The following is a 24727-nucleotide window of genomic DNA, read 5'->3' on the forward strand; positions in this document are numbered from 1 at the left end:
AGGGCAGACTAGATGGATCATGAGGTCTTTTTCTGCCGTCAGTCTTCTATGTTTCTATGTTTCTATTTTGTCCAGTTTCTGTATATGAAAAGAGTCCAGCTTTAAGATTCCTGCACATTTGGAGAGCATGAATATTTCTCCCCATAAGGTAGGAAATTCTACTTAGACCAGGATTCTGCTTTTCCTAATTATTTTATTTATTTAACAATACTGTTAAGCTATGCCAAATCATATCAATATTGTAAATTATGTCATGTAATCTAGGTAATGTATGATGTGCTAAAATTTATTAAAAAGCAAAATAGAATATACTGTATTTTGGATATGACAGCTTTCTTCCATTTGGAATTATTCTTAATATTTTAAAAATATTTTTGCAGTCTTTTTTACTAGGCTACAAAAAAAAGATCTTTACAAAATGAAGGAAAAATGCAATTACATTTTATTTTAAAAACCATTCATATTGACCTCCTTGTGTGCTTTATTGGGTGGCTAAAAAGACAAGTTTATGAGAAGACTGTGTCCTTTATACCAATTGAACAATCATATTGTGTTTTATATTTTCTGGATGTCAAGAATGTAGTAGTGACAGGTTTTACATGAAAAACAAGAACTGCAGTTATGTATAGAGACAGCACTGTAATACACTTAAGCTATTGTGAGCCATTATGTGCAATAAGAAAAGAGATAAGAGATTTTTCAGTAGTGTATAAATAAGCTCTTTGGATTCTAAATTAGATTTGTAGCAGTTTGCCCTTTTAAGAAAGCTGCAAAAACATAGTTCACTGCATTATCCCACAATTCTTATTGGGCTCCTAATGAAATACAAAAATTAGTATTTTAAAAAAACCGTGGACTGATAAATACACTACTATGGGACAATATTTTGATTGTGTTACATTAGGACAAAATCCAATTAAAGTTATTTTCAGAGAAAAAAAGTTTCAAGAACAAAAAGAATATCATAAAACTGACCTGGCCTTCTATATAGCCTGGGGGAGATCAGACAATTGAGCAGAGCTCATAAAATGGTTGTACTGTTCTTAAATGGCTGAGCTCTCCCAGCAGTGACTGTGTGGCTTTTAACATTTACATTATAATGATATATTATACATATCAAAAAGTAAAAACATTAAAACAGCCACATAATGTGAATGTTAAAATCAATTAAAAGCCATGCAGAGCTGGATGGTTTGTGTGTGTGTGTGTGCGTGTACCACACAAAGGGAGAGAGAGAGAGAGATAGAGAGATAGAGATAGACAGAGATAGACACAGAGATAGAGAGAGACAGAGAGAGAGAGAAAAAAAACCCTGTCCTGAATTAAAAAAAATTTTTTTTAAACAACAATAACTAGAAAGGGACTTTTTACAGAACCAAACAGATTTTGTGTCCCTTCTTCCCTTCTATATTACTCAAACCACCAAGACAGAACAGAGATTTAGACAGATGTTCAAGGCAAGAAAAACTGGAACAAGAGGATCTGAACACCAGAATACTGATGAAGTAAGGCAAGGAAGAATTTACCACTTTTTAATTCTTTTTATGGGAAGAGAATTGGAGCTTGTGAACTCTGGAAAGAGCGAGACAAAGAGTGGCTTTAATTTTAGGAATGAGAATATGAGAAACAACCTTATAAATCTGTAGCTCACACAGTGCCTTATTCCTTCAGTAGTTGTTTGGGTTTTGCCCCCCCCCCCCCCCCCAAAAAAAAAAAAAAGGTTTGCTGAAATGATCAAAGTATTTCCATGAGTAAAAATATGGACTTGAATCTGGAGTTTTCCAATCCTAGTCCAATAGCTTTTTGTTCCTTTAAAAAGGCTAAAAAAATTCTTTCAAAATGGGCAGATTATATCCTACAACCCAAAAAGCATTATTACACCTATGTCTGTCTCCTAACTTCTTGCTTTTTTATATTTGAGTTTCCCTTACATGAATCTTGAAGATAGTAAATAATAATAATAATAATGGCATAAAAGTCCATTATTCTAAGTTGTCATTAATTTTATTGGCCTTTCCTTAAAATGTTACTGGTCTACATTTGTTACATAATTGTATAGACTTATTTATATGAGGCTATAAAACAAAGGAATTTATGACTCTTTTGGAAATGTCATGCTGGTTGGAACACAGAGACCAGAAACGTCCCAGAGAAACTTGGTTACCAGCAGCAAAGAATGTTATTATATATATGCATAAATTAGTGCACAACCTTTCCTTACCTATTCAAGAACGCATTTCCGAAACGGCTGAGTTTGCGGAATGGCTTTTTGGGATCCACCACAAGAGCGTTTCCCGGAGTACTCCCTTCTGTATCTCCATGCATGACAGCAATAAAAGAATCTGTAGTTGGTTCAGGGCCAATTCGCATCCCTGGAAAATCTTGTTCCAAGAGGTACCTAAATTGTGATACAAAAAATAATAAAACAATATTAAAAGAAATTATTCTAAGGAAAAACTATGATATAAATAAATGAAGCCACCGGGAATATAAATTATGATGCCATTAAGACATTTTTTATTTTTTTGTAGTTTGTAAATTTATCAATGACTGTAAAATCTATGAATAAATAAAATCTGCATTCAGTGGGACACAGAAATAAACATGGATTCTACAACCATTCAAAAGAGATTTGATCAATTGGCTTAATATAAAATCCACTGGATAAAAACAGAGCATTAATATTTGTGATAATTAAAACACTAGATGTTTTAAATTAAAATAAATATTGCAGACTTTTAAAATATAAGTTTAAAGGCTTTTCTGCTAAATTGCTAATCAAATTACTGACTTTGTATCTGACTTTTTTCATTATCTGCATCATCAAATTCATCATCAGTCTCTCTTCCCTTTCCTGTTCACCTAAATAAGCCAAGTCTTGATGTTTTACATCCTTTTCCACTTTTTATTTGAAATAAATAGACAGGGGAGGAAATATTTTCAACTATACCATTCAATTTGTTTCTGAATACTGCAGATCAGGGAACAAATTACTTTTGTCCTTACTAATGCATGAAATACATACTCAAATGTTTAAGTTTATGAATTAGGTTTTCTACCTATATAGCTGCTTTCTTGGCTTCATAAAATAAGACCAACTGAGCATGTTTGGCAAATTGTGACAGTGCAAGAAAATAAGAAATATAAAATAATTGCTTGACATATCTTTTCCCAAATGTTTAATACTTTAGGTATTTACAGAAAGACCAGTTTGTTAACAACTGTAATAAAAACTAAAATAATCTAATTCTGATAAATCAAGCAGCATTATTTCCATTTTTCCTCAATCTTGTGTAATCCTCATGACAGCAATTTTCTCCCTATCCACATCCCAGATGCAATTACCTAGAAGTATACTATTATCTTTTTTTTCCTGCTGTAGCTACAGAGACAAAGCCAGAATAGGAGATACTGAAGAGATAATTCTGCATTACATTCTATTGCAGTACTGAGGTCATGCATTCCTATAGGTCTCTACCAGCATTTGACGAAGCCCAGGCTTGGAAAATCTATTCTATTATATATTTTCAAGAAAATGAACAGTTACAGATTATATGCGTATGTTAAAGTAGGTTAAGGCACAATGTGAGGTTAGTTGGGGGAAAGACGTGAGAAAATACTATTTCACTGAAAGAGTAGTAGATGCTTGGAACAACTTCCAGCAGACGTGGTTGGTAAATCCACAGTAACTGAATTTAAAATGCCTGGGATGAACATATATCCATCCTAAAAGAAAATACAGGAAATAGTATAAAGGCAGACTAGATCAGTGTTTCCCAACCTTGGCAACTTGAAGATTTTTGGACTTCAACTCCCAGAATTCCCCAGCCAGCAAAAGCTGGCTGGGGAATTCTGGGAGTTGAAGTCCAAATATCTTCAAGTTGCCAAGGTTGGGAAACACTGGATTATTTATTTATTTATTTATTTATTGGATTTGTATGCCGGCCCTCTCCAGAGACTCGGGGCGGCTAACAGCGACAATAAAACAGTGTACAATAGTAATTTGGTATTGATGATTAAATTAGATGGACCATGAGGTCTTTTTCTGCCGTCAATCTTCTATGTTTCTAAGGTATGTTATACAGATAATTCAGGTTTTTTTTAAAAAAATATTTCATGCCAAATCCATTCTATGCTGACACCTTGATTGAGATTTACATCTTAATTTACTTTGACATATGGAAATTCCATTCTTTTCTAAGCAGAAGGATGTGAATCATGTCCCCATCATCTCCACATGGTTATTGCAATGTGCCATAGTTGAGGTTGCTCTTGAAAACAACTGCAGATGTAGACTGCAAGCTGATGGTGCTAGCTCATTTGGCAATCTAACACCTATTTTGCAGTGTTGTGTTGGCTTCCAACAGATTTCTATGTTTTATTTATTTACGTTATTTGTATGCTGGTCATTCCTGAGAACTTTAGATATTTAATAATCAAGATCAATATAGAATAAAAAGCAACTTCCTGAAGAATAAACAAATCCACTCATGTGAAAGAAATTGACAGGGTGTCCGGGGGAAAGCATTTTGAAATTCCCTGATATTTCCCAGACATTTCCCTGTAACATGCGATCTAGTTAAAGTGCGGTTGTAGATTACGTCATACCAAACAGCTAAGCCATGGAGAAATATTGGTAGCTAAGGAAGCAAGTTGTTACCAAAGTTATGCTCATTTCTGCTTGACTCTGCCAGGCAGTGCAATTCGTTTTCTTTTTAATATGATTTTCCTCTGACTTTTAAACATTTTAATACAGTTTGGGTTTTTCCCTGATTTATTCCGTTTTTTTCCACAAATTCCCTGATATTTCCCTGATATTTCCTGAACCGCCAATTTCCCTGATAATTCCCCGATTTCCCAGTTTTCCAGGTTTGCTGGACACCCTGAATATCTCTTAAATGAAATTGTTATTACTACAGTAATTTAGACAGTTATGCAAAGTACATAAATTGATGCACATGAAATAAGAATATAATAATGCAACTGCACCAATGATATAAACTGACATAAATGACAAAAATATTTAAATTGGGACATTTGCAAACAACAGTTTTGTTCTTTGTTTCAGCATGAAGCCAAAGTGTAACATTTTGGCCATTACATTCAAATCTGTTGAATGAATGAGCAGATGAGTGATGAAAGACAAACCAAGTTGATAACATGGATATGAAGAAGGAAAAACTGAGAAGATACTGGAGGAAAAGGAAGAGGAGAAGCCTAGCACAACAGGGACCAGAAAGCAATGAAAATGTGAACATAATTTTACACAAAGTACTTCTTTAGCACCAGCTGTGTCTGTGGTTCAGACTGACTTTATTTGTATTGCTTGTTTTACCAGTTACTTGAAAGACTCAATCCTTTTAAAGTACAGTATAAGCAACATAAATCATGTTTTCATTTGGCTGTTGTGAAACCACAGACCTGTCTTCAACACACCCATATTAAGAGAGCAACATAGCACAGAAGCTTCATAATACAAATTAAAATAAATATTGTTTCACTATGGAAATGATTCACTGGCCTAAACGGATTGTAATGTAGGATTACCCTTCCACTCCAACAATTGTCCCGACCTGCAGACCCAAAGCAAACAGAGAGTATAATGGATAAACAAACTGTTCCATGCAGAAAGTGTTTCATGCATAGAACAGTTGATTTAGTAGCCTTTAAATATTACTTGTTTCAAATATTTTGGTCTGCATACCGAACAACACTGGGCACTTCAGTTTTGATTCTGGACTGAAATGCTTTTCTTGCAGTGGTTATGAAAGAGGTAAAAGTGGAAGAAAGTCAACCCTGGAGACTTTGGAAATGCTGTTCTTGCAGACAATAGTAGTTATAAAGAAGGTAACAGTGGAAGAAAGTCAACCCTGAGGGGTTTTGTTGATGGTATGTGTACATACTGGTGGTACAAGCTTTGCTCTACCCAACCCCTAAAATCATTCCCAGATCTCTCTGGATTTTTTTCTGCCCAAACACAGAAAAACAAATGTATCCCCAATTTTGTTTCTGCTGAATTGCAGCTGATCTGGAATATTCGGCCAGAAGCTTTGGAATGCAATCAGCGGTGGATTGCTCTTGGTTTGGCCCAGTTCTAAGAACCGGTAGCGGCGGTGGCAGGAGGCTTTGCGAAGTAGCATTGCAAGCGCGGGTGCAAACCGGTAGTAAAGAGTTTTAGAACCCACTACTGAATGCAATGGTTCATTTTGAATGTGAAATAAAGTATACTACCTCTTCCATGCACAATCTTTCATTTCATCAGTTATGAAGCTGACTATTTTTGTTGTACAAGCATAAAAAGAGAGCGGATGTTTGCTTAAGAGTAAGAATCCTGTTTGAGGTAAAATTTGTGACATGAGGCTTAGAAGGAAATCTCATCTTAATAAAAACAGGAAGATAAGCAATCATAGCAGAAATACAATAAATGGGAATCATTAAGGGTACAGATAGATTTTCTCGATTGCCTTCTCAGCCAAGAAGGCTAATACATACAGTATGTCACAGAAGTGAGTCCACCTCCTCACATTTTGTAAATATTTGAGTACGTATATCTTTTCATGTGACAACACTGAAGAAATGACACTTGGCTACAATGTAAAGTAGTAAGTATACAGCTTGTATAACAGTGTAAATATGCTGTCCCCTCAAAATAACACAACACAGCCATTAATGTCTAAACTGCTGGCAACGAAAGTGAATACATTTCTAAGTGATAATGTTCAAATGAGAAGACTGGGAAAATCATACTGAGCATACAAAACAAGATACTTGTGACTAAGATAATGAGGAGACAACTAGCACTATTGGAGAGAGGATTTTAATAGAATGAAGGAACTGATAAGCTGAAATAGAAAACTGTCTGTGAGCAACTGATACAGGGAGCTTTCTCAAGCAATCAAATAAATTTGTCTTACATCAAAGATATTCTACAGTTGGAAAGTACTCATAAGAAAGAGGCTGCTAAACAATAACAATTTAAAATGAAGTAAAAGTGTGAGACAAAGTCAACAATTAGAAAAACCAATCATTGGATATGATCAACCAAGAAGGTACATTAAGCATTTGCACCTCTAAACATCATCCTTTCCTTTGAAACAGCTACACGTCTGTGCAGAATTAGATATGATGACAAGATGGTTAAATAATCAAATGGAAACAGAGTTTTATAAAACCTGGGAGAAAGTGTATAACTGATGGAATGTTAAAAAAGAGTTTTAATAATATATGAATAAATTTTAAAACATTTGAATTTATTAAATTAAATATATGATATATTGAAATCTTAAGGATAGTATTATATTAAGAAATTTAAAGGATAAGGTTTCTTAGAGTGAGTAACCGATTTTAAATATTTCATTACATTGTTAAATTAGATATAAAGAAGTAGATTTTGAATTGTATAAATATATAGTATTGCAGTATTTTAAGAAATTTTAAGTATAAGTTTTTTGTGTTTAATTAATTGACTTCAATTAGTTTAATTACACTATTAAAATGAAAATATAAAACTGAATGTCATATTTTAGTAATATATTGATAAAACTTATGGATATTAGAATTGATTTTGATTAAGCGAACTATAATACCAAAATGGAAACATAGATGTAGATGTTATAATATACAGTAGTAGTATATTAACTGTTTTTCTGTATTGATCTGATCATAGACTTTTTTTCTGTATTAGTTAGACTTCTATGATTAGCGGAGCAATGGTAGCTCCTTTAAATGTTGTTTGTCTTAAAGAAAAATCAATAAAATATTTTTTTTTTTAAAAAGAAACAGCTACACTTAAGAGAGACCACAATATGTTTGAGTGTATGCAGTACATGAGTCCTTGGTTAACAACAATTCATTCAGCGACTATTCAAAATTATGACAATGAAGAACAAGGAGACTCATGGCCAGTCCTTAAAAGTTGCAGCCTTATCAGCAACTCAAATAAAATTCCTTCTCTCTCAGTTCCAGCAGTGCCAAATTATCTAATTCTCTTTCCAGTTTATAATTTATATTTTACTCTCCATAATATCTATATCTATTTACTATGTTTTACATCTTTAGATACTTGATTTATAAAGATTCCCATCTTCTCAAGTTTTTATCTCCATATATATGTGTGTGTGTGTGTGTGTTTTCTGTTGGATCAAATCCCAGTAAAGGTATGGCTAGCTGATGAGGTCAGAACAAGGCCGAAATAGCGCTATCCTAGTCTCCCTTAATTTTAAAAATTCAGCAAAAACATGTGATACATACACACACACACACACACACACACACACAGTAAAAACATGTGATACATGTTTATATATACAGTATATAAACTTTATAAGTTTTTCATCCATTCTATTTCCAAATGCTGTCAATTTAATATCAAATGATTTTTAGTCAATGTAGTATCAGTTGATTCAAAACTTATTGCTAAATTTCTAAAACATTTTCTGAAGTAAATCTAGTATAATTCTTCTTTCTACAGGTTATCCTCTCCTCTCTTTTTTTTCCTTTGGCATTTTTTATCACTTTTTGGGGGGTTACCATTGTAACATTGCAATCCAAAAGTGAAAGTGTCTAACTGAAAACAAGAGAATAAAAGGCAAGATACCTTTTTTCCGGTTTTGTCTTCCTGTACTCTTAACTACAGTGGAACCCCGACATAAGAGCTGCTCTACTTAAGAGCAACTCGAGATAAGAGCTGGGAAGGGAGAGATATTTTTGTTCTACTTACAAGCCCAAATTCGAGATACAAGCGCCAAGGAGCTGTCTCCTGAAGCCAAACGCTAACTTCCGCGTTCGGCTTCAGGAGACAGCTGCGAAGCGGTGCGCGTGTTTTAAAAGGTTGCAGCCAGCCTGGGGGGCTCGGGGGGGTGCTTGCAGCTTTCTTTCTTGCTCTTTTTCTTTCTCTCTTTTACCTTCCCTTCCTCTATTTCTTTTCTTTCTCCTTCCCACCTTCTTCCCTCCCTCCCTCCTTTCACTCATTCCTCTCTTACTCTCCCCTTTCATAAGTTTCCTTCCTTCCTTCCTCTGTTCCTGTCCCTTCCCCCTTTCTTTCTTTCTTGCTCTTTTTCTTTCTCTCTTTTACCTTCCCTTCCTCTATTTCTTCTTTTCTTTCTCCTCCCCACCTTCTTCCCTCCCTCCCTCCCTTCACTCATTCCTCTCTTACTCTCCCCTTTCATAAGTTTCCTTGCTTCCTTCCTCTGTTCCTGTCCCTTCCCTCTTTCCTTCCTTCCTTCCCACCCTCCGTCCATTCATTCACCCATTCCTCTCTTGATCGCTTAAAGCCGGTCCCTGGTGCAAAAAGGGTTGGGGACCTCTGTCCTACAGGATTGGGTGGCAGAGAAGTTGAACATATGTAAATTTAAAAGTTTAAGAAAGTTTACAAGTTAACTGAAAGAAACTTCATTATTCATTTATATGTACATGTACATTTCTTCATTAAAAACATGTCTTTCTGCATAATTTAGACTAACTTTGTGAGTTTTTTGAGGGCTGGAACCAATTAAAATTATTTACATTAATTCCTATGGGGAAAAGTCGTTCGAGATAAGAGCTGCTCGACTTAAGAGCCCAGGTCCGGAACGAATTAAACTCGTATCTCGAGGTACCACTGTACTCATATCTCTTAGCTACTCATATTTATATTAAAAAAGTAATCATTACATTTGAGAGAACTTCTTAAAATAATTTTTTCCTGCATTTTGAAAATGACTAGGTGGAAGAATAAAATACATTTAGCAGAAAAACCCAAACAAGACACTTTGACAGAATAAATTTGCAATCTGAAATTAGGAAAATCAGTACAATTTGAATATGTTTGAAATTAATTCAGATTTAGCCTGTTGAGATTTTTTTTTAATTTTTAAAGCATACTATTCTGTGAAAAACTGTAATATAAAGCTTCAACCACAGACTCTTTAAAACTGCATGAGATGATTCCTATAACACCCATTGCAAAAGAAACCAGAGCCTTCAGTTCAGTCAACATCAGTCTCACTGCTCTTTGGACTTAAGCCAGTTCACCTTCCAACAGTATCTGTAAATCCGAATATAAACAAGGGGCAGTACATATTTCCAAAGAAAAAACACTTTAGGGCAGTAATGGCGAACCTTTTTTTGCTCGGGTGCCAAAAGGACGTGTGTGTGTGTGTGTGTGTGCAATAGCATGGGTGTGCATACCCATACCCATAATGTAATGTCATCCCCCTGGAACATGCATGAGCAACCCCTCCTACACTGTTCCATGTACATGAGTGCAGGCCTCACAGAAGCCTCTGGACCTCCGGTGGGTCCGCTGGGCCATTTTTTGCCAACCCCAGGCTTCAGGAAAGCCTCTGCAGCCTGTGGATGGCAAAAAAAATGACTCAATGGGCCTACCATTACTTTTCTTTCTTTTTTGCGGAGTGGGGAGACTTTGAACTGAACTTCTGGTAGGCCTGTTGGGTCCAGTTTTTGCCATCCATAGGCTCTGGAGGATTTCCTGAAACTTGGGGAAGATGAAAACAGCCTCCCCCGCCCTCTGGAAGGCCAAAAATCAGCTGGACAGTGCATCTATGCGCTCTGGAGATGACACAGGGCAATTCCTTGCATGTCCTCAGATATGGCTCTGTATGCCACCTGTGGCACGCATGCCATAGGTTCATTATCATGGCTTTAGACAATTTAAATTCTCTCAGTACTAAATATTTACTTCACTAACCGCTGATGAAATGAATGTGTCAACTTGACGTTAACAAACTCTTCTTATTTTGAAGTTAAGAATAGAACTTGCTAGGCTCTCTACTGGGTATAAAACTAAACTTGTAGAAAGAAAAAGGAAGGGAAACATTTAAAAGCTTAAGCATTCAATGTGCATAAAACCCATACTATCTGGGACATGAAGTTCCAAGGTCATGGGAGACCACCATGCTGAAAACTAGTATATTTAGTATCAGTCCTTTAAATGAGGAAACACAATGAGGAGGACAAATGACTGTAATGAGTACTAATCACAGGAAAAGGAAGCACTAAAGTCATACAGATAACATAGAAAAGGTAAAAACTGCTCCCTTGATGTGTTGGTATTACAATTACTAGAGATCCCAAAGGTGTTTTTCCAAAAGGCAACTGGACTTTCTTCTCCAACTCTCTTTTGGAAAAGTTCTTTTGGGACAACCAGGACCTGGATGATTGAGAATCTCCATAGACAATGACTAGAAATCTGGAATTAAAGCCCAAGTATCTGAAGAGACCATTCATGAAATAATTTATTTTATATATAAAGACATAATGACACATAAAGAATTGTGATGCTAAATTATTTTCCTAAACTTTAATTTGTTAGTTAATATTGAGTTTTTGTGCTATAGAGCCTGGAATTTAGCAAATATATTATTTTATAGGAAAAAAATTATTCAGAATATGGGCCTTAGTTGTTTTTGAAGTTTGTATATTTTTAAAAAATGAACAAATGAAGCAATGTTTCCACTTAGGCTAAATTTAATGACCACCTAAAGGATTGTATTAATTACATATTGATACAATTGGAAATCTTGTGGATCTTTGCTCCTTATACTGTCATATTTATAGCTAAATTTTAATCATTATTATATATGTAAGGTATTTTCAGTTGCCTACCATTGTTGTTTGTGTAGTTATGAATTTTTAAAAGGCTGTGGATTATGAAACATAGCTTCCTCCCCAATTATTAATATTTCCTTATGGGGATGAGATAATTGAACCATTCTCTGTGGAAGTTATTATTAATGGCAAATCAAATATTGAAAAGCGCACATTAAATTAAATATTGAATTAAAGGTGGCTTGTAATAAATACTATGTATAATGTATACATTGGGAGGTATATATATATGCGCATGCAATATTGCCATGAGAGATAATAAAACTCTAGATCATAAAACATGATGTCACAGGGGAACACTTTTATTGTTTATTCTCTTGATAATGTTCGTATCTGACCACGCATAAGCTACTACTGATACATTTTGGTATTTGAATTCCCCCATCTTCTTGGCCTAGTCATCGTGTTTAATATCACAATTGGGAATGGGGCAAGTGGAGGTCAAGCAGAAAACTTGGTGAGATGTTGATCCATAGGTCTCAGCCGGCAAATAACATGGTTTTCAGCTTTGCAAGGTATGGTAAACAGCGGGTATACCCACCTCCTCCCGTCCCAAATCCCACCAGGTGAGAAGGGAAGAGAGAGATGCGGTAGAGAGCTTACTCTTGGGCTCTCTTCGAGAGTTATGGGCGGCTATTTTTATGCCTGAAAACAGCAGGAAGGCAACTCCCCGGGCCCGGGCTAACGCGCCATAATCACTCCGGGAGGAAGTCGCGAGCGCGGGCTTTTTTTCTTTTCTTTTTACCTGATAAAGGTGGTCTTCCCGGTGCTGTACTGACCCACGAGGAGCACCATGGGCTTGTTGTCGAAATCGGCATCCTCCAGGGCGGGCGAGTGGAACTCATGGAAGCGGTAATGCTCCTCGAGCGGGAGCAGCTTCTTGGCGTAAAGCTCTTTCAAGCCGCCGGTCACCGTCTCCACCACGTTCTCGTTTTCGCCGGGCTTTTGGCCCCCGCTTTGCTTCAGCCAGCTGAACATGCCGACGATCGCTGCTGGCGGCCGGTCGGTCCCTCAGCCGCTCGCTCGCTCGCTCGCTCTCCCCGCCTGGGCTGCCACCAGACTGAAAAGCTGACCCGGCAAACGCGAACCCCGCCCTTCCGCTCGGCAGTGGCCTAACCGCGGGGCGGAGGCTGCAGGCGTCATGGCGCTTTGCTCCATGGCTGTCTGTCTCTCTTTCCCGACGGCGACTTAATAAACCACGAATTTTATAGCAGGTCAGGTGATAGGGGCCAACCCGGGCGTTTAGGTTATAGTTGGTGGTACTGTACTTCCCCTTCAATCGCAGCAATACACGAGCACGTAGTAGTTTGAAGCTAGATGTAAACCGCTCCAAACTCGACTGCAGAGAATACAACTTCAGCAATAGAGTGGTCAATGCCAGGAATGCACTACCTGACTCTGTGGTTTCTTCCCCGAACCGCCAAAACTTTAACCTTAGATCGTCTACAGTTGACCTCTCCCCGTTTCCTGTGTAAGGGGCGTGCATCACTGTGCCTCCCGTCCCTGTCCTCCTTGAAACCAGTAAATTAGGTCAATTGAATTAAACCGTACGTTTAATTTTATTAGGCTTGGGAGCATTCGCCTCTCCAAAAGTAGGATCGGCTACGTCAGTTTTTCTTCAGACTATCCCGAGATGCCGGGAGGGGGAAGGTCAATCGGTAGCTTTGCTGCTTCTGCTCAAATGACCCGCGAAAGGTCGACCAGAGGCCCTCTAGAAGTGCCCGCCCATCCTGTCACGTTTAATAGAAGCGGAGGAAAAGAATCTCAGGTACAGTACTGTACTCTGAAAGCGCTCCGCGGCCTTGGGGAGTGTCGGTCTGAGAAAGGGCGGAACAAACCAACCTCTTTGAAGGGTATCGAGATTGCCATCAAATCCAAGTGGTATTTAGTCGTCGGATAATGTCAGGTGTCACCTTGCAAAGTCTCCCCTGAATCTTGCGAAATTATCAAGAATCCAGAAGGAAAGGAAAGAGCTGAACTAAAATGGAATTTAAAAAGTACTTTCTCAAATCCTAAATAATCCAGGTTTTTTAAAATTATTATTATTAAATAATAATTTATTATTATTATTATTATTATTATTATTATTATTATTATTATTATTATTAGTGTTTCCTGCCAAATTCCATTATGATGTAAGGATAGATTATTTAGAATGGTTCATTTTGGTTAATAGCTAATCCTTAGCTACTGGCAATAATGGCATGTAAAGAGGACTTGATTTTGAATTTTGCTGTGTTTAGTTTAATAGTTGCTGTGTTTTGTTTAGTAATAGTTGCTGTGTTTAGTTTAATAATTAAACCATTATTCCTGTCAAACATGTCTATGTTTCTGTAATTCACGGACTTATTTGTAACTTTAATTTTTCTTAACTTTTTCTTAACTTTTGCTAACTTTTTGTTAACTTTTTTTTCATTATGAGGTTCAGTAAATGAGTTTCCTGCCAAATTCTATTATGGTGCAAGGATAGATAATTTAGAATGGTTCATTTTGGTTAATAGCTAATCCTTAGCTACTGGAAATTGTGTAATGTAAAGAGGACCTGATTTTGAATTTTGCTGTGTTTAATTTAATAGTTAAAAGAGCCTCAGTAGTGCAGTGCTTGGAGTGCAATACCGCAAGCTACTTCTGCTGATCACCGGCTGCCAGCAGTTTGCCAGATGGAATCTCAGTAGGCTAAAGGTTGATTCAGCCTTCCATCCTTCCAAGGTGGGTAAAATGAGGACCCAGATTATTGGGGCAATATGCTTACTCTTTGTAAACTGCTTAGGACGGGCTGTAAAGCACTGTGAAGTGGTATGTAAATCTAAATGCTAAATAATTATTCAAGTCTCATGGCAATTCTGTGTACAGGCAGGGGTGGGCTGCTGCCCGGATAGGGGGAATGCAGTGGGGTAGTGAAAATGGAGCTCTACCCCAGAGCACCCAATTTACATTGAAAGATATTGAAAGAAAATGCAGGGCGTCCTGCATAAGCCACGCCCACAGTGTGGTAGTAAAAATATGGTAGCCCTTCACTGTGTACATGCCTATGTTTCTGTAATTCACAGACTAATTTGTAACTTTATTTTTTGTTAACTTTAATGTATATTTTTCTGTAACTATTTTATGGGGCACTGGGCCTGCAGTTAGTTTAATGGTGAATATATCACATGATTAATCTATACCATGGGTGTCAAACTTGCAATGTCATGTTTTTACATGATGTATCAAAACTTTTTCCCCCTTTGCGAAACCAGAGTGGGTCGTGAGTTTGACACACCTTATCTATACTTATGGCTAAAATAAACACTGAAAATGCAACTTAATCCGATCCGTGTAGCATGGCAGTTTAGATCCCAATACTGTATTAAGTAATTTGCTACATATATTTAACACCACTTCTGGAAAGTTTAAAATAATTATATTAATGGCATTTGGAATATTACAATAATTTGTATGCATATAATCTGGAGCTTTTTATGCCTCTTTTGTCTTAGATGTGAATCCATCAGTTTACACCATCTAGATACTGTTCCACAAAGAAATTCAATAGCCAATATTATTACAAGGAAATGAAATACTTCCTTATTTCTCCTGCATTTTTATAAAGGGAATGTGAGCTGTTGTTATGAATATTAGTTTGTTAGTGCTCATTGTATTTCTACTAAAGCAACACACCTTTTGTAAATTACAGACAATTAAACATTTCCAATTTAAAGGCTGAGGGCTGTGCCAGTGGTGTTTTCTACCTATTCCTTTCATTACAAATGTGTAAACTTTAGATCCCAATACTTCAGGTTGGGCCTCCATCCATCAGTCTACATGCTTCCATTCATTGTTCTCCTTTCTTTGTTAGCTTACTATCATCTTTGCTGAAATGAAAGGGAAGAGAGAAAGTCACTTAGTTTTTTTCCAGTGAAATTATAGTTTCCAAAATAAATAGAATAGAAGAGAAGAGAAGAGTTGGAAGGGACCTTGGAGGTCTTCTAGTCCAACCCACTGCTTAGGGAGTAAACCCAACACCACAACTAATATCCAAACACATTTCAAGGGCTAAGCAAACCAAAGCCTAAGTACTATCTGGTCAATCAAGTAACATAAATACTAGTTCAGATACCCACGATCCATTGGATCATCCTATCAGAGATATTCCCACGATCCACTGGATCATCCTATCAGAGATATTCCCTTACTAAATGGAGAACAGAATCAGCATGGGTAGGCAAAAATGCTGCAAGAGCAACTTCCTATTTCCTGCCAGCTTCCCCATTGCATTTACTTTTGCAAAGCTGTCAGAATGCACCAGAAACCCTTCCCTTCCTCGCTGGATGGACATTCTGAAGAAAACGTTGCTCAATGTACTTTTGTTTCCAATATCTCAGAACAATCCACTTACAATTCCTTTTTGCAACAAACTTCTTCTCTTTAGAAGTTTGGCTTAGTTCTTCTTAGAAGGAAAATTCTTGTTACAATCCTCCCCCTATGCAAAATTTCAGAGCTTGCTCACTTTTTGGTTTCACATTTACTACGGTTAGTATTGCTGCATTAGCTGAGAAAATCAAAAGCTCCTTCCGTTTTTCTCAGCTGAACAGAACAGAACAGAACCCTAGGCTGACAGACTAAAGTAAACAGAAATTAGGGAGTTGTTAATGGGTTCAGCCTGAATGGTAACAACCTATCATAATTATCTTCCCCATGGAAATTTCTGAAAGAGAAGAGCTGCTTGTAATATTTACTCAACCATCCTTCCCAAGTCTTAAAAGGAAGTGAGGTGACCTCTATTTTCCTCCAGCGAAGGAAGAACAAGTCACTGTATAAATCCCCAGAAGAAAAGCACTTTTCAGTTCCTTCTTGATCTGAACAAGGAAGTTCCACTGAAGAGAAGGAGAAGGGTTTTTTAAAAATATTTTTTATTAAACAGTTTTAAAAATAACATTAGATATAAACCTCATGTTCAAAAATGACATGACATGACATAAATATAACAATATAACACCACATACCATAAAAGATTCATTTTACAATGTACCGTATCGATGTACCTACTATATTTTTTTATATCTCTTACACTTTAACTGGTATGTAATTGCATATTTTACGTATAATTTCTTCTTAATATCTAAGGGGAAGGTTTTATGTTCCAACTGCCAGTAGCAGCAGAAAGAAACCAAAATTGCTTTTAGTTTCGTAAAGTGTTTCTCCCTTATGTGGCTACAATTCATTTCCATTATTTTGATAGTTGCTGAAATTAGCTAAGCAACAGAGAAAAAGAAGACAGCACTACTGAAGCCAGAACAGAAAAAGGAAAGAAAAATGTTCCTTCCTACACAGCCAATGCAGGACTACAAGGAAGGCATGGGCCAGGCAGCCAGAATTGGGTGTCTCTGAAGGTACAAAAGGATGGCATACCTTCCCCAAGGTGTGGTTATTCCTTACTTGTCTCTTTTTGATTATGTTGGGAATAGATTACCCAGCCTTTGCTTTGTACAAATTAAATGCTGATTCTTCTTCTCAAGCCTCTGTATAAGTTGTTCTATTTGGCTCAATGTTGGCTTAAGCCCAGTGATGAGCTCCTACGGGTATGGTCAGATACGCAGAACCGGTAGAAAAATTGTAAATGTTTTTCTTTTTTCCCCTTCTGGCTATTGGTATGTTTTTCCTATCATAGTAAATGAGGTTGAATGTGTATAATTTTAGAAGAGCTCTCTCTCTCTCCCCCTGTGTGTACATACACATACAATTTATATAGTAGATAATGTATATTTTTGTGTGCCTGTGTGTAATATGTATGTACACATATGGCATATATACATATCATTAAATAGTATATTTTGGATGTTCAGTAATAGTAAATAGATAGGGAAATTGTATCTCTTTGAGGCAAGGAGAGGCCAGGCAACATAACCCAAACCCATGATGTGAGTGATGTCAAGTTGGCCACCTTTAAGCCAGTCACATGACCTTTAAGCCACCCCCAGTAACATGATCATCAAACCACTCCCACCTGGTCACATGGCCAGCAAGCCATACCCACAAAATAAGCCACGCCCAGTGTGGTAGTAACATTTTTTGCAGCCCTTCACTGCTTAAGCTTAGACCTTACACAATCAACATTACAAGGTAAAAGCATTTTTCACAGGACATTTTTTTGTCATTGTTCAAAGGATCTTCCAAATTTATCTGTGTGAGAAAGTTTTGTATCCATGTTTTACTCTGTCACTGTCCCTTTGTTGCCAAAAGACAAGTAGAATTCATTAAAAGAGCATTTGAAGTTTTATAATTTATTTATTTTCATAAAAGCAGCATTTTTCCCCTTCATGGCCAGGATCTTAAATATTTTTTTGATCATTTTATCTTACTTCCCTTCTGGGATGAAATGCTTTGTTTTATGGTTCAGGAAAAACTGAGGTGCCCTCTCCTCCAGAAGTTTTAGGTCTCAATATATGTAGGTTCTTCTTATATTGTTTTTTCCGTTCCACAGCTAACCGTAAAGCATCAATCAAAGTATTTTTGTTATTTTGGATGTTGTATTGGCTCAGTTTTACCAGTTTCTCAAAATCGTCCTCTGAATATTGCAAGTCATTAATATTATAAGGACCACAGGTACTGGTCACATCAATATCACCATCATTCATTTCTTCGGGACTACGCTTCACACCTATGATTTTTCAAAATAAAAGGAAACCCCCCCCAGATTAGTCGGATGCAGAAAATACATGACAATTAGTCAATTTATTTTATCGTATGTTACTCTCTGATTTAAACTGCATTTGATGCATCAGTTGCTACACTTTGACTGCAGATATATATGAGCATGGCAAACTAATCTAGCAGTAAAAATATTTTCTTAGTGAGGGAAAAAGAAAGATTTATGGATTCATGCTAATAAAGAAATCTTTAGCAATTTTTCATTTGAGAGACCACTGAAATGCATATCAGATAAATTTGCTCAAGGCTAATTTGTGAAAATACCATCACTGAGGTGGGTTTAAAACTGCTGACTCTATATTTCAACCATGGAAGGAAATAATTTCATTGCAAGCAAACAAGACACTCAGGACAGCTCAGATTGGTCCTTGAGAACTGGGAAAACAACACAGATAATTTACTTCTCTTCTGAAGTTGTCACTACTTTGAGTATATGCTTTACCAGACCCTACAGCACAAACATGGATAACGCTAAGTCAAAAAATTGGACATAACTTGCTGAAAAAAGATATTGCATCCAATTTAATTACCATCCTTAAAACAATGTTAACAATTAGTTACCCTGTTTTTTATTCTATCACATTAAATCTTCAAGTTAAAAAATAAATTAGAACTTCTGAGAGTATCCCTAGCTGCAAAGCATTTTATTGGAGAGAAAGGGAAAGCACATTTTTTGTATCACTGCTTTTCACAGTTTGCAAATCAACTGTCCCCTTCAATCCTGGGACCAAATTCTTTTTCTCTTTTGTATTGAGTCTCTAAATCTCACATTTGGTTAAAACACAGCACCAGATATAATTAAATGGGAGTAGAGGGAAGCAAACAACATTCACACACGCTTACCAGGTTCTTTATAATTTTGGAAGGTATTACAAACCAGGGGATAAAGGAGAACTAATGGCATATTTGGACCTTCTTGATCTCCTATCAAATAGCATTCCTTTACATCTTTTTCATCTTGTTCCTGTGGGATAATTCTGGGAAAAGGAATTCCTTGTTCTGAGAAATAGGTCGAGGCCATTTGCAGAGGCTGTATAGATTAAGGGGGGGGGGATCAAACAAATATTTATAAGTACTTTATTTAAAAAAAATAAAAATATTAAAACCTTATCACAGCTGCCTTACAAAGGGTTTTAAGAGGAACGGTTGGCTTAGTAGCTCAGTTCTGCAATCTCTAAAGGCTTAGAAACAAACAAGATATGAAAAATGCTGATTGTTTCTTTTTAAAGAAGAAAAATGGATGCCTAAACCTCCACAAAACCCATTTGCTCCTTAATCCTGTCTCCCAAATGGGAAAAAGACCCACCAGGTTGAATATTTTGCTTTGTGCATTCCAATAATATCTCTCCAAATTAGTTTTACTTTAAAATGAAGACAAGTACCCTACTGATTTTAGGTCCTGATCCTGGTCATTTAGATGGCAGCTCTCAGCACAGTATGTACAATGTGATGAGGCCTTAGAATTCAAGTGTATTGTGAATGCCTGCATACTGTTTGTTTCTTTGTTTGTTTCTTTGTTTTATCTATCTATCTATCTATCTATCTATCTATCTATCTATCTATCTATCTATCTATCTATCTATTTATTAAATTTGTATGCCGCCCCTCTCCACAGACTCGGGGCGGCTCACAACAGCAACAGAAAACAATATATAATACAAATTCAATAATTATCCCTGACATTATCCCTGTTAGCTGGGCAGACAATGAGATAGATGGTTCCTTACGTAACATGGTTTATTGTATAATCCCCCCATTTATTTGTGTAACTATTACACAATAATTGGGGGGAGAGATGCCCTGATTTAACATTCAGTCATTTTCACAGAGGGCTGTGAAAATATTTACAGACACCTCACATCCTGGATACAAACTGCTGCAACTCCTACCCTCAAAACGACGCACTGCGCACCAGAACAACTAGACCAGTGATAGCGAACCTTTTTTTGGGTGCTGAAAGAGCATGCACGTGTACGCTATCGCGCATACATGAGTGCCCACACCCATAATTCAATGACTGGGGAGGGCAAAAACAGCTCCCCCCCCCCCCCCGGAATCCCTCTGGAGGCTGGAAATGGCCTGTTTCCCCAACTTCTGGTGGGCCCTCCCCAGGCTCCAAAGGCTTCCCTGGCTGGTAAAAATGCCTTCCCCCATCCCCCATCCCCCTGGAGGATCTCTAGAAGCCAAAAACGCCCTCCCAGAGTTTCTGTGCGAGCCAAAAATCAGCTGGCCGGCACATATATGCATGTTGGAGCTGAGCTAGGGAAACAGTTCGCATGCCAGCAGATATGGCTCTCTGTGCCACCTGTGGCACCTGTGCTATAGGTTCACCATCATTGAACTAGACACAAGAACAGTTTTTCCCAAATGCCATCACTCTGCTAAACAAATAACTGTCTCAACACTGTCAAACTATTTACTAAGTCTGCACTACTATTAATCTTCTCATTGTTCCCATCACCCATCTCCTCCGACAAATCACTGTAACTTTGTTGCTTGTATCCTTACAATTTATATTGACTGGTTCCTAATATGATTTGATTGCTTATTTGTACCCGGACTATCGTTAAGCATCATACCTCATGATTCTTGACAAATTTATCTTTTCTTTTTCTTGTGTGTATTGAAAGCATGCTCACCAAGACAAATTCCTTGTGTGTCCAATCACACTTGGCCAATAAAATTCAATTCAATCCTATCCTATCCTAATTCTATTTCTGGGCCTGTTAGCATTTTTTGAGTAGCAACTTTGTTGGGCCTTTCTTCTATCCCAGAATCTTTTTTGTGTGTTGTGTAAACCAGAGGACAAAAGAGGGCACTAGAAGTCAAGAAACTAAGATAGCTTAAACTGTGATTCCGTAAGATCAGCAAGGCAAAATTGCTTATTTATTAAAGGTGGCAAAATAAAGGTTCCAGTTAGTTAATTGGCTCAGTTGATAGTGCATCTGTCAACATTGCTGAAAGTTTTTTTAAAAAATCAATTTCTCATTTTCATATGAGAAATGTCATGTGGCAGAAGAGGAAGCAGCTGCAAGAATAAGATTCTGTAAGAATAATATTTCTGCCGAAGAGAAAGCTAAATTCTGACAGTCAACTTCCTCTTCGCATCAGAAAACAACAGGACTTATAAGTACAATTGCTGGGAATGGAGTGTCATGTTCCTCACCCGCAATTGTGAACCTGAGCTATAATTTAAATGTATGAAGATGTCCACTTTTCTCTCCGGCCTCATAAGTGGAGGATAGCTGGTATCGAGGGCAAATGCATTATCCACCAGGTACAGGTGCTCTTCTGCTCCAGTTAGCTGGTTAGGGAAACTGTCAAGATCACAATCTAAATGAAATATATTTATGGTTAAAAGCAGGCCAAAGAAACATTTAAAGAAATAGACATAGTAACTGCAGTTCAGGAGGGACAATACTGTTATTTTTCTTCTATGCAGCAGACAACCTGTTTTCTCGTTTCCAAAGATCTGCCTTTCATTAATCTTATAAAAGAATCTGTTTCATTTATCAGTCTAGCTTTTGTAAACAAACAGCAAAGTCTCCAGTACCTACTATCACTGGAGTACAAGCTCTTCAAAAGTACCTTTAATTAAAAGAAAACTATACCTTTCCAGTTTGCAAATCCACTCTCTAAATACTCGTTGTGCATTGGGCAACCTTTCAGAAAATTGGGGACCAATGACACAGCAGGTCGCCACATAATAACATCTTGCAAAATGCTGGCAAGGCTTCCTGGAGGAGACTGGATTCGAACAGGTAGTTTATTTGCTTTTGGACAGCACATAAACTCTTCTGCAGACAAAATAATATACATTAAATGCATGCACAGCCATACCTATAATAATCTATTGGTATCAGACACTTGAAATATGAATAGAATAGAATAGAATGGAATGGAATAGAATCTTTATTGTCAGTGAAGGGCTGCTGTGGGCGTGGCTTGTTTTGTGGATGTGGGTTGCTAGCCATGTGACCAAGTGGGAGTGGCTTGATGATCATGTGACCGGAGGCGGTGGCTTAAAGATCATGTGACTTAAAGATGGCCAACTTGACGTCATTCACGTCAAGGGTTTGGGTTAGGGTTAGGCCTCTTCTCGCCTCTAAGAAATACAATTTTCCCCATCTATTTACTATTACTGAACATCCAAAATATACTATTTAATTCTATGTATATATGCCATATGTGCACATACATATTACACACAGGCACACAAAAATATACATTATCTACTGTATAAACTGTATGTATATGTACACACACACACATGCACAACTCTTCTAAAATTATACACATTTAACTTCATTTACTGCAATGGGAAAAACATACCCAGAGCCCAGAAGGGGAAAAAAAGAGAAAATAAATCAAAATTTTTCTACCAGTTCTGTGTACCTGACTATACCCGTAGAATACCATCACTGTTTATTCTCACTTTATATGTACATTAATCAGCTTACATTAAAATGACATTATGTTTTACATTCAGCACTCAAAAGAAAACCACTCACCCCCCCCCCCACACACACACACATATGACACAGAAAAACATCACAGTCTAGTGATGACTGACTGACTTTTTATCATTTCATCTGTACTTTGTATTAGTTCACTTTTCTCTCCTATCTGGCCAAATTTTAAATACTTTAAGTAATTTATATAAGGATTTAAAATATTAACAAAGTTGGAAGGGAACTTGCAGATCACCTAGTCCCTATCCTTTGCCCAAGCAGGAGAACCTATACCTGCCTCTAACGTAGGATAGAACTCACAACTTCCTAATTGTGAGGCAAGAGCTCCACCTCTAGGTCACAGCAGCTGGGTTCATTGCCCCAAAGGAGTTGTGGCACACCCCTTTTTACTTTTTCAAAAAGCAGAATATTGCACAGGTATAATTTAGCATTTTGCTTTCAGCACTGGGATCTTGATGTGCTTTAATATTTGTGTGCATGGGGACAAAAAGTTTTTTCTTGTACCTCCTGCATCACCAAAATTATGTATTGTAAGTAGAGGATTCATTGTATCCGTTTCTATGAAACTAAAAAAACCTGTCTGATATGTAGGTATGAAATGTATTTATTTATTTAATTTATTGGCCACCCCATCTTACTACAGGGTAACTATGGGTATTAGAGTTATATATATATTTATTTTTTTTATTTTGTATTTATTTTTTATTTTTGTATTTATTTATTTATTTATTTGATTTATATGTTGCTCCTCTACGAGGTCTATTAATATTGCTTATAATATTATAATATTAAAAACATAAATCTATATAAATAAAATGCTGTAAAAGTATATAAAAATACAATAGCTAAAAGATGGGCAAGAGGGAGGAGGATGAACAGGGGGAGGGGGGGTTCTGATATCAATCTAACAGCCAACCTCAACATGAAACCCATAGAAAACAGCTGCATTTATTTGCTAAATTTCTACACTGCCCACTTTATTAAAATGACACTAAGTGACACATACTGAAAACGTTGGCCCACCTAATGTTATTTTTGGCAGCTACTGATAATTACTCTTACATTTTTTTCAATTGCACTGAAGGCCTCAGGGGCTGGAATGGGGCACTTCTATATTTATAAACATTTGCTTTCCTACAGCCCTTGTAATATATTTTATACAAAAAGAGTGTAGAGAACGGGCAAACAGTTATTACACGAGAAAAGGAACATAGCAGCGATGGGTTGCTCCCAGTTCAGCCCAGTTCTTAGAACTGGTAGCAGCAACAGACGGCTCTGCCCACCCAAGACATTTCTGTACATGTGCAGAACAGGGCAGGGACTTCCAAAAACCATTTCAAACAGATAACCCTATTGGTGGTTTTGAAAGCCAATCAAAAGGCCAGCAGGACTGGGTCAAACCTTGACTTTTCTGTTTCCCCACCAGAAGTCAAGGCAGTTTCAGTCCTGATATCAGAATGAAAATGGATTTCTTACAATTATTATTATTAATTCTGGGTGTTTTATACCACTATCTATAAAAACTATTAAAAAATTAGCAGATAAAAATACAGAAAGTATATAAATAGTCTAAGGCCATATTATGGAACAAAGCAGGAGATGATCTAAAAGCAATTTACCAAGTTCAGTTGTTCTGTCTCGTGTCCAGATCTGCCAAAAATCTTCTGAATTGGTAGCCAGGAACCAGCCATCCATAATGTTCACAGAAAACACACTACTCCAGATTCCTGCAAGAGGCAAGACAGGAGTGTTTTTTGTGAGATCTTTAAAATAATTCTTTTCCTTTTTTACTTTATTGTTTCATAATATAATTGTTATATTTTATATCAGTGAATACATGTACATGGTTATGTACACTGCCATGTTGTTTTAAGGTTTAACCCAGAACATTGTGGTTCAAATCACACACATGCTGTGAACTGATCTATGCCTCAGACAGGATTTTATGCCCTAGAATA

General features: G+C 36.9%; 2 protein-coding genes and 1 long non-coding RNA gene across 4 annotated transcripts in view; 1 reads left to right on the forward strand and 2 right to left on the reverse strand.

Annotated features, from left to right (window-relative positions):
• Nucleotides 1-13086, reverse strand: part of EHD4 (EH domain containing 4) — a 27454-nt gene extending 14368 nt beyond the window's left edge. The window contains exons 1-2 of the mRNA XM_070757624.1: nt 12353-13086; nt 2222-2398 (exon numbers count right to left, since the gene is read on the reverse strand). Of these exons, the coding sequence (XP_070613725.1) occupies nt 2222-2398; nt 12353-12585 (410 nt within the window). The 5' untranslated portion in view covers nt 12586-13086. The remainder of the gene's footprint in view (nt 1-2221; nt 2399-12352) is intronic.
• LOC139170421 (uncharacterized) lies at nt 12876-24539 on the forward strand. Of its 2 annotated transcripts, none has more exons than XR_011559625.1 (4): nt 12876-13375; nt 14184-14316; nt 16829-16979; nt 24418-24539. It is a non-coding gene; the product is annotated as an uncharacterized lncRNA (long non-coding RNA). The 2 variants fall into 2 exon arrangements; XR_011559624.1 differs by lacking the exon at nt 12876-13375 and adding an exon at nt 13417-13604.
• The window catches only part of LOC139170400 (cytosolic phospholipase A2 epsilon-like), a 54051-nt gene continuing 47230 nt past the window's right edge, over nt 17907-24727 (reverse strand). Inside the window, exons 17-21 of the mRNA XM_070757595.1 lie at nt 24389-24496; nt 21909-22094; nt 21464-21630; nt 19141-19327; nt 17907-18247 (exon numbers count right to left, since the gene is read on the reverse strand). Of these exons, the coding sequence (XP_070613696.1) occupies nt 17976-18247; nt 19141-19327; nt 21464-21630; nt 21909-22094; nt 24389-24496 (920 nt within the window). The 3' untranslated portion in view covers nt 17907-17975. The remainder of the gene's footprint in view (nt 18248-19140; nt 19328-21463; nt 21631-21908; nt 22095-24388; nt 24497-24727) is intronic.

The sequence above is a fragment of the Erythrolamprus reginae genome, chromosome 1, assembly GCF_031021105.1.
Source record: "Erythrolamprus reginae isolate rEryReg1 chromosome 1, rEryReg1.hap1, whole genome shotgun sequence".
Classification (NCBI taxonomy): domain Eukaryota; kingdom Metazoa; phylum Chordata; class Lepidosauria; order Squamata; family Dipsadidae; genus Erythrolamprus; species Erythrolamprus reginae.